At 42.4% G+C, this 10,681-nt stretch overlaps 2 protein-coding genes across 17 annotated transcripts in view; one reads left to right on the plus strand and one right to left on the minus strand.

The window, feature by feature from the left end:
• Positions 1–2,238: 2,238 nt before the first annotated feature.
• On the plus strand, positions 2,239–5,572 carry cd8a (CD8a molecule; the record flags this gene model as incomplete). The annotated part of the gene is given in 7 exon segments (XM_079748549.1): positions 2,239–2,317; positions 2,320–2,373; positions 2,499–2,825; positions 2,974–3,075; positions 3,250–3,357; positions 3,649–3,688; positions 3,990–5,572. Coding segments are annotated over 7 exon segments (756 nt in total). The 3' UTR covers positions 4,036–5,572.
• cast (calpastatin) overlaps positions 4,676–10,681 on the minus strand; it is a 31,344-nt gene continuing 25,338 nt past the window's right edge. For 15 of the 16 annotated variants that reach the window (XM_079748542.1, XM_079748533.1, XM_079748532.1 and 12 more), the window contains 14 exons: positions 10,486–10,542; positions 10,146–10,247; positions 9,800–9,916; positions 9,578–9,685; positions 8,956–9,069; positions 8,647–8,751; positions 8,462–8,554; positions 8,288–8,320; positions 8,005–8,160; positions 7,741–7,827; positions 7,442–7,522; positions 7,239–7,268; positions 6,761–6,861; positions 4,676–6,463 (listed from right to left, as the gene is read on the minus strand). In XM_079748542.1, coding sequence (XP_079604668.1) covers positions 6,769–6,861; positions 7,239–7,268; positions 7,442–7,522; positions 7,741–7,827; positions 8,005–8,160; positions 8,288–8,320; positions 8,462–8,554; positions 8,647–8,751; positions 8,956–9,069; positions 9,578–9,685; positions 9,800–9,916; positions 10,146–10,247; positions 10,486–10,542 — 1,176 coding nt within the window. In that variant the 3' untranslated portion in view covers positions 4,676–6,463; positions 6,761–6,768. The remainder of the gene's footprint in view (positions 6,464–6,760; positions 6,862–7,238; positions 7,269–7,441; positions 7,523–7,740; positions 7,828–8,004; positions 8,161–8,287; positions 8,321–8,461; positions 8,555–8,646; positions 8,752–8,955; positions 9,070–9,577; positions 9,686–9,799; positions 9,917–10,145; positions 10,248–10,485; positions 10,543–10,681) is intronic. The other variant, XM_079748539.1, reaches the window with a different exon arrangement.

The raw sequence follows: 10,681 nt of genomic DNA on the forward strand, positions 1-10,681 counted from the left end.
ATGACGTCTAATGTATTTATATTTGACACTTTTAAAGCTATGTCGAGATTTGGCATCAAGCACAGTATATCAGTTCTCTGTTTGTGTTTGTAAATATGGGTGCATTGGCTTGCATGTGTGTTTTATGTGTTTGCGTTTTATGTGTATTTATCACACACATCTGAAGATATCTCTACTGGTATCCAGAAAGCTCCTTATAAGGTTCATGCTCCTGCCAGGGGTACAGACACAGCCATTAACAACAAGCTAACTACTGACTGATTGACTGACTACTGACTGGCTGACTGACTGACTCAATACCTTACTGACTAAGTAACTCATTGATTGATTGATGTATTCATCACATGCCTGATTGACTTACTGTCTGTGATGCTGTTGAGTCCTTGCAGCGTCCTGTCCTCCAAACCATATCCCACAATGCTTAGAACCGCTATTTCTGACCAGAGAGAGACGCGACAGTGGAAGCTGATAGAGGGGAGGAAAGGAGAGGTATTATTTTTCAAACTACATATGAATGTCAGGTCTGTTGAACACGCACCCACACGGCAACTCAGGGCATTCTCTTTGGCTTCCCCTGGACACCCACTCCATAGGAACACACACATTCTCACACATTGGGGACAGTGACGATGGTTTCAGGTTGTATATCCCCAGTGTGAGTAAGAAAGGGGAGCCCATGCAGGTGTCTGGGGGAGGGGGGAGGGATATCATACTATTGGAAATTGTAATGGGTGTACCTGTGTGTGTATGTGTGTGTGTGTGTGTGTGTGTGTGTGTGTGCGTGCATGTGCGTGTGTGTGGCGCTGTGACTCAACCCTGGAGAACAGCAATGGAACGATTCAAGTGGGCTTAAGGCTTCCTCTGAGACAAAAGGAAGTATCAACAGACTCCCCCTGGTGACATCAATACTTCATTCAACCTCAAACTAGCCCTGTTTCAGCCATAATATAAATTATCCTCCCCCCCCCCCCCCGCCCAGCAATAAAATACAATAAAATGAACAAACAAAAATCGAAAAGACTTGGAAACTCACAAACAACAACAAAGTGTGTGAAGGCTGAGCCTTGGTAAAAAGAAAGGTCATAGAACGCTTGGGTTTCACAACCTTGTCTGAATCTCTGCCTACCCGACCCGGAACAGCCGCAGTGCAGCTGAATGTCACCTCGCTTCTTGTTACCAAAAGTGTCAATAGATGTTCCGTCCTGGGTCGGAGGAAACAGGACGGGCCTCAGAGCCATGCAGCATGTGTGTTCCACACGTCGTAGGTGGTTCAGCAGCAAGTCATTTCATTGTTTGTTTACCAATTGAAATGGAAGTCTGTTGTTGATAAGCCCTATGACTGGGTTGGCCGGGACAGGTCATGGTTGGTTTTTGTCCTTCTTTTAGGGATGTCGATCTATTAAAAGCTTTGCAGGCCTAATGGGCCAACACATGTTTTATTCAAGACAAAACAATGTTTCATGAGGACATGGTAACAGCAGCAGTGCCAACATATAGTTGAGCTACATAGAATAGACGATAAGGGAACTATTACCATCCAACCAATCTAACTTTAATATACTTGTAGGGCTGCTACAATGCTGTTCAGATTCACTGCATATGTATTGATATTTAGACACATACATGTATAGCTTGAATATATTGTGTTCTTGATGATGATCTATGTATTGAGATGAGTTCATCATGGAAGATTAATGAATTTGGATGACAAAATGTGAAGCATGCAGGTCGGTACACTTGAGGCGCGTTACGGCTCGACCCCACCAGAAGAGAAGTCTTGTGATAGTCAACGCATTAAAACAGCTGGACAAAAGCTGAACTTCAGTTGACTGTATGCAAATGAGCACGCAGTTTGGCATGTGTACGGCCATGTGATTGGACAATCCTCACAATCAGCCACAGCATACTAGATTCAGTTTTTTTGGCCATGGTACATTTGATAATTGAAGATAAGTTGACCATAAAATGTCGGAATTCCCCCAAAATTTGCCCATGTCCGTATGACAAATGTCCTTATTAATCCAGGCTCTAACCAAGAATTGTCTTGGTTGCACCCCCCCCCCCAAGGTGTCGGTGCTGTTGATAACATGGTTGTGTGCTCTTGTTCATGTTTTCTAGGTTTCACCATAAAGGCCTGTGCCGCGAACCAACCGGTGCAGCAATGCTCTTTGCAGAAATCCAATGCAATGATCCTACTTGATAAAGTGGAGACATGGGTTGCAGGTGGGGCGTGGTCATATGTCGCACTACATTTTGTCAGAGTGGGCTGCTATTCTTCACACAAAGAGACGAATAGACGCTACCAAGCTAAAGGCAAATAAAAAATGGACCAAAAAAGGATTAAGGCCATTTCTCTTTTCATTCTGTTTCAAAGTAAGTTATATTGATTGCATTAGTATTTCTAAGTTTGATACCTACATTTAATTGAATGTGTTTTTATCAATGCAGTTTTGAGAGTATTTTCTAAATTTTCATAAAAATAATGTTTAATATTTCAGACATTGTATCACTGCATGGTGAGGTCATTACACCTGAAGAAGGACAGAAGGTTGAAATCAAATGTGAACCTCCAAAAACTGGTAACTCCGTCATGTGGTTTCGGGTCGTGGACAACAACATGGAATTCATTGCATCTTTTCACCAAAATGGGATATTAAAGCAGGAACATATGTTGGACAAAACAATCTACAGTGACTCAAAGATGAGGTCCGGAAAGATACTTTCAATCAAAAAGTTTAACCTACAACGAGACAGAGGTGTTTACAGCTGCGCTGTATTGAATTACAATGTACTCACATTTGGAAAAGTCACAATACTTCAACAGGGTGAGAGCACTTTATTATATAAACTCATATTAAAACATACAAATTAAATGACTTTACAGTCCCAAAAAATGTGTACACTTGGAAATTAAATCGTTTCAGATGATCTTTTTCTATTGATAATTAAAAAAAAAATCTCCTTTATCTCAAGATGTATCTGTATCAGTGACCCCAGCAATCGCTGTGCCTGCCACCAAGACAAAGAGGCCTTATTCTCCAAAGACCTGCACTTGCAACATCAAAACCGAGGAAGGTAAGGGTGTGGTCTTATCATTACAAATTGTACATCTCAGTCAGCCCACCTACTCTTTTTAAATGATGGTTGTTTGTAGAAGTTGTAGAGGTTCATTTAAAAAGAGTTGGTGGGCTGATCTTAAACTTTTAGCTGAAAAATGGCCCAAAGTCAAAATGCCTTCATGTGTTTCAGAATCTGCCTTGAGCATCTGGGGCTGTAGCCCTATCATTCTAGGCTCCTTGGCTTGTGGTTATGGCTTTATCATCTTGCTCTTCGTCATCACAATTGTCTACTGCAACAGTGAGTCCAAGCCTTTATCACTGGTCTTAAATGTACACCATCCAAATGCTGTGTAATGTGTCCACTTTTGACTTGAATTAAGACGAAGCTGTGGACGAAACAGCTCTCACTCAAATCCCTTATGGGCAACATTTTGAGCAGGCGATGGCATCAAATCCTGATGGAAAATCATTGCTTCCATGTTCTCCTGGTTTTACTCACCAGGTCTATGCATGAGTCTTAATCCATCCATGAGTTTAACATGGCAAAGCACTTCAGCTTGTTCTGAGTAACACTTTTTCTTTGTTCAAGGGATAAGGACAAGGCGTTGTCCGCATCATTATAAAAGGCAGTAAGTTATTTTGTCCACGTGTAGACACACAAAAACACAAAACAGGGGCTACATATATATATAAATATAAATACAAACAAAGGGCCTAAACATACATATATATACATATATATATATTATACATACATACAAATACAAAACACACATCACCTCAGACACACACGCACAAATATATATAACATTTATAGATTCATTATTCATTCATATATTTATTATTATATTATACTTTATTAATATATATATATTATTCAGGGTAATTGTAACATTATATTAACTCTTAGACTTCTATTGTCTTTTACAGAAAACAACGGTGGAAGGTTGAAGGAGGACATGCGATGGAAAACTGACAACGTTTTGAAGTTCATTTTAAGTTCATTTTAAGTTGCTGCTCATATCCTAACGTGTAATCTAAAAATAATTGGTTTTAATCAAACAGGGAATGTAGAATCATTCTCTTCATACTCAAAATATTAAATGCTAGTTGACTGATGACTTGGTAAAAAAGAGAAATGGTTAAACTTTGCTCGTAAACATATATCGTAATATTTCCACCCTTAAAATATTAGCAAACTAATTAATATTTAAGAAATTCAATATAGTTGATGATTTAGAACTTGTTAATCAAGTAAATCAAGAAGAAATGTGAAAAATACAATTTCATGAACCAATTTCCATTTTTTGTATTTTCTCTTTTTATTTGTCAACATAAGCAATGAGTAAAAAATAAGGACCCATTTTTCAGTCCTAAACTAAAAAAAATTATATACAATTTCAAATCTCCCAGATGAATGCCATTTTAATAATGTAACAAATAGGCCTACTAGATAATCTTTTTTTTTAGCTCTTTATTAATGTGAAATTATCAATATTTTTATTGGATTTCAACTTAAATATTGTATCCAACCATTTCTTAACCTAATATCTAACGTCGTTTTCAATTAACTTTTGGATTCCCCGCTTGTAAATAAAACGTTCAAAAGCTACAACTTGTGAGAACAAATGTTTATTCTTATATTTTCAAACACATACATTTGGTATTATGCATATCAAACCCACGTTTTTGAAGTCCCATCATCAGTCATCAAGAGGTGTGGCACAGAATTGTAAAGGTTTTAGACAGAAAGTTTAAGCAAGGATAATTGAAACTGAAGTTTCACGAGTCAAAAGGAAGTAGGCTTATAGAAATATGCACAGTGAAATACCACGGAGCCCAAAGTCAAAGAGACCGTATACCTGCTGGGTGTACTGCCATTTCCCTGCACAATAAAAACATCATACTTTCCTGTCGCTAAAATATAATTGGCATTTATTCATACCGTTTTTTTTTCTTTTAGCATAGTTTTTTCTTTGGGGGGGGGGGGATTTTATTGATTTCTTTTGTATTTTGGGGAGCATAGAGCCTATTTTAGAGTGGGAAACGAATGCTGAATCTAAATTAGTTAGTCAGATTCGTTTTTTGCAATTGTGTATGTGTCTGGATTATATAATGACATCTAATCCAGACACAGATCCAGCATTAGTTTTCCCTTCTAAACTACGCTCCATCTTTCTCAATTTATCGTTTTCCCTGGAGAAGCCTGTTTAACTTGACATATTCGACATGGAACCTCCTCAACATCAGTTGGGTTTGGACCCAGTGAACGATACAGTGGTGGTACATTAACAACAACATCTCTCCCTTTACTACAGTATAAAAACTAAGGCAGTGTGAAGAGTTTCTAACTACCTTGGTTCTAAGTGCACTTTTGAATACAGATACAGGATTTTACTCCAAAGCAGGTACAGGAGTACACACACACACACACACACACACACACACACACACACACACACACACACACACACACACACACACACACACACACACACACACACACACACACACACACACACACACACGGGACATTATTGCTTTACAGAAAATGAACAGCATTCACACAACGTTCTCAGGAACAGAATCAAGCAGACCACATCCTGTAAACCCTTTTTTTTTTTTTTTAGAAATTAGTCTTTAATATTGTAAACTAAATGTAATCCATCAATATATTTAAGCAAAGTAAGCTGTACACTAGTGTCTCAATTGCGTTCAACCACATAATAGATAACTGGGCTACTTGGCTGTGCGTATTCAGGTTGCACACCCTATACACATCACTAGAGGCCACTCTCTCACACCAACTGAAGGCCCTTACCGCCTCCTCTCTGACTTGGCGACGTCGCCACAACACCATGGCAACCAGGCGCTTTAGTTTGTTTTTGGTGGCACCAGCAGCTGTGGTGCCCGGTCACAATGCTGATGGGCATCGCCTGACTTTGTATCGATGGACCGACAGACGATCAAAACATTTTTTTGTTTTTAAAAAAAAAAAAAAAACTTCCCCAATAAAATCCTCACCATCCCTTCGCCCTCATATATCAACTGTCCCAACTCATCTCATTTAGTCCAACGTTCTCTGGCTATCATTCATTTCACACAAAGGGGAAGTAAATCGTCAATCCTCTTTTTTTCTTAATACACATGAAAATAAGCAGGTAAGGCGTTGCACACAGTGTTGTGTCTGTGTGTGTATGCATGTGTAAGGGTGTTTACAATTGTGTTTGTGTGTGTGTGTATGTTTGTGTGTCAAGGGGTAAGCATGCTGTGTAGGCATTGCTAGGGTTCTGCTGTCATCCAGTATACATTCTCCATCACTTAGAAAAATAGGTTTATAATCTAGAGTGTCGATCCCACAATCGCGGTTTCCAGCCAAAGGGTAGAAGAATTGCAGCATGACTCTGAAAAGGTAAAATACACAACGGAGGGGATCAGTAGGAGGGTTGTAACAATTGACACACTTAGAAAAAACACACTTCAGTTTGGCACACTTATAGACGCTCCCTGAAAAAAATTCAGTTGGGATGTCCTTTTTAGACACTGACTGAACAAAATAAAGTTGGGATGGCCATTTTGATACGCTTCCTCAAAAAAATTCAGGTGGGGTGGCCTTTATGAGTCACTCCCTATAAGAGTGATTAACTGGTATGTCCTATTTGAGAGATTCGATAGATACAATTCAGTTGTGGTTTCCTTACCAAGTGGTCTAGCTTTTGCCTCCCTTCTTCGCAGACACAACATCTTTGCGGAAATCACCGGCGAGCTGGTCGATGGGAGATGGATCATCAGCATGGTGTTTCTACAAAACATGAAGCTAAAATAAGTACAAGGTATATGAGTCGGACAAGGGAAGAGTTTATGCATTGAAAATAGATGAAAGGTGTCACGTTGGCACTAAAGATGGGATGCAGTGGATAACAAAATGAGCGCTGTTGGAACAGCCATTACAATACGCTTTATGACATTCCATGAAGACAGGAAGCAACAGAAATTCATTTAAATCTGAAGCAGCATGTTGGCAGCCTTGATAGCAGAGCACAGCAGATGTGGATAATTTATCCCATTATCGAGGTTGAATTAGTTGAATTAGTTGAATTATTGAAGGTTAATTGATTGCAGTTTTAGTGACCAAGGCTGACTTCTGTTAGATCGACATGCAGCAGGTCATGCCCTTACTTTTGACTTTGACCTTGACTTGCTCTTGCCCTGTAACACAGTCGATACCTGGGGTTAGGGTGGACATGGAGGCTCATACCTCCGTATGGGGCCGATGGAACTACACCGAGTACCGTTAATGCACCGTTTATGCCTCATAAGAAACGGTAGAGCATACGTGCATACACACACCACATCGTAATATTCTACTGTTTCCTCCTCACCTGGGCCTTCTCCCCTTTGCTTTTGGCTTCAGGAGCATCTGCGTTCCCAGATGAAGAGTCCAGGGAAGGCCCTGTTGTTTTCTGAAGTAAGAGAAACACTTCAGCTAGAGTCTCTGCCATACAGTTTGTGACTGTTGACTTTGCTCCGAATGGACCAATGGAACCATACCATTTACCATTAATGTGTCCTTAAAAACCTGTTATTTAATAAACCATGTTCATGTTGTATGTACACAGCGTTACACAGAGACCAATAAGGTGGGCGATGACATTGTAATATTTGAGTGTCTATTCTTCACCTTGGGCTTTTCCCCCTTAGATGTGGTCTTCATGGCGTCAGGGAGCAGGGAACCAGCCAGGGAGTCCAGGGCCGACCCTGCCATGTGCTGGAGGAAGGGAACAGAAAAGAGAACATCTTTATTGTTTAGTCTGGCCCGGAGGTTATCCTTTGGCCTCACGGCAGAGGCAATAAACCAGTGCATTACATACAGACACACAAGTATCAAGTATCTAATCATCTTTTATCAAGTTGATGCAAATGATGTGTTCAGTTCTCCTATCACCTTCAGGGGCTCTGTGTCGGGCACTAATGGCTGCGTCACTGGGGGGGCTACAAAACAAGGTGCAGCCACGGGTGCAACAGCGGCTGCAGGGGCGATGGGAGCCTGAAGAAAGTCACCGGACAGCAGATCGAGGGCGGCAGCGTCACCCATGGGTTTCTACAGACGGTCGGAGGAGAAACAAAATGGTGGGCCTTTGATTTTTAAAGTGCATGTATTTTTTTCCTAACATTTTTGGTCTAATGCATGATTTGCATTGTAGTGGGGGGGAGGTTTGTGATCTTACCTCCTTGGGTTTCTTGGCCTCAGCCGCTGCCATCTATAAAGGAATGAATCTTTAATTAATCCAGCCGCCCATGGCTTTTATAACTCTTGAGTGGGTTTCAAGCACAGGGTCCATATACTGTCCATTGACTAGAACATAGCGGGAGTCCATATCAAGTGTAAAAGGCCCCGTCACCTTGATGTCCTCCTCGGTGGGCCGGTACTCGGGGGGCAACGTGCTGTCGTCCTCCCCCATCAGGATCAGCCTCTCCTCCACCACCTTCTTCTCCTGCCACCAGGGAAGCAAATGTTACTGGCAAACGTTCACCTCCCCCTGTGCAGGACAACACTCTGCTGCTATTGGGGGGGGGCGGTTAATACCTTGGCAATGTCTTTCATAGGCAGGGGGGCGGGCTCTGGCACAGGGGTGATGTCCATCAGGGAGTCTGACAGGGCGTCCATGGCACTGGTGACTCCCTCCGACATCTGCGTTCACGGGAGGGGTGCGCATCGTGCACAGGTGCAGAGTGAGAGTGAGAGTGAGCAATGAGCACGAACAACAATCACACACTGCCGAGACACATTGTTTACGTTACACAGTAGTTTCCTTTTTGAATGCGTGTATGGTTCGGTGTGCTTGCAGCTATGTGTGTGTGCGGTGTGCGTGTGCGTGTGTGCGTGTGCGTGTACCTGGCGAGAGGTTTGTGTGGGTTGACTGGTGGCACACTTGACTGCAGGTGCGACGACGGCGGTGGCGACAAAGTCCCCCGCCAAGGCATCCAGAGCGTCAAACTCTGCAGAGGCCTGCAGGAGGGAGCCACACACACACACACACACACACACACACACACACACACACACACACACACACACACACACACACACACACACACACACACACACACACACACACACACACACACACACACACTTAGAACCTAGGTAGCTAGAAACTCTTCATACCGCCTTTGTTTGTACACAGTAAGTCTTGTGAGGTGACTTATTATGTCATTAAGCATCTAAAGGTTTAGGGTTTGATCTGTAGATACATATATACTTAAGAAGCAGATAGGATTCTTACTCAAGACAACTACTGGAAATACTGCAGCCATTGGAGTTCGAACCCAAAACCATTTTGCCGGGAGTCAAACACCCTCGCCACTAATTAGAAAATCCTGACCCTTTCTCTGAGCCCTAGTAAGCATTACAACCATCACCTTGACAACAGAGGAACAGGGAACAGATAAAAATGCATTTCTGTTCTGCTAATCCCCATAAACAGCAGGGGCCGGGCGGGGCCCGAGAGTCGTACCGGAGGCTTTGGGAGGCTGCAGACGGGGGCCTGGACAGCAGGAGCCAGGGATGGGCTCAGGAAGTCTCCCGACAAGATGTCCAGAGCGTCACCTGTGTTCATGGTAGGCTACAAACAAGGGGGGGGGGGGCGGTAAAGTAGTTATGGCTACTTTGCTAGTCAGAGTACGACTTGTTGCTGTTTTTATTACAGTGTAGGTAGAGGTCGGCTAAAGGGACTCACCTCCGGTTGGGGGGCCGGCAGGTCTTTCAGTTTGTCTCCTGACAACCGATACTCTGGAGGGAGGGTGTCATCTCGCTCTCCCACCCGCACGCCCTTTTCGGAAATCACTTTTCCTTCCTAAACACGTACACAGACACAGACACAGACGCACACGCACACGCACACACAGAAACAAAAACAAATATGGTCACATGCATTTCAATAAGTGTGCCTAGATATACAAATCAATTTTTCCTGCTGCAAATCTCCATGTGGATACTTAACCATCGTTCTACGGCTGTGTTATATTGAACAAAACAGCATAATGACAGTGGTTTAATGTAAGGTTTAAAGACACTTGACCTACTGAGACAATGTCCTCAGGTCTAAGTTTGGGGGGTTCAGGGGCCGGCTCTGGGGCTGCCAGGGTGTCGCTAAGAGCAGCGAAGGGGTCCAGAGAAAAGTCATCCTGAAGACACAGAGGTTCACCCGACAGTGATAAATCACCAGACGATCAAAACAATAGTGCTGTGCATGCAGAGAGCGATAACGCAAAGGGGATACGTAAGAGCAACAAAACATATGGGAAAAGAATATGCGTATCCAATGTTAAATATTGAATATGATTATGAATATGCCATCCCCCTGCTTCGTAAGAATCACAGAAAGAGAAGCTTAGGACTAGTTCTTGATTTATGGCCACTTACCTCGACTGGTTTATTGGAGGGGACCTTAACAGTGGTGTTGGGCTTGGCTGAATCATTCTGCAGACACACATGCAGATAGATGAGTAAAAAATATGTTTACGGTTTAAAGATGTGATAATGCTGGCACAACATCAAAAGGTCCTTTGACACCAGATGCGTAGCGGATAAAATATGTGAAAGAGCAGCCCCCCCCCCC

Source organism: Pollachius pollachius (genome assembly GCF_949987615.1).
Source record: "Pollachius pollachius genome assembly, chromosome: 12".
Classification (NCBI taxonomy): domain Eukaryota; kingdom Metazoa; phylum Chordata; class Actinopteri; order Gadiformes; family Gadidae; genus Pollachius; species Pollachius pollachius.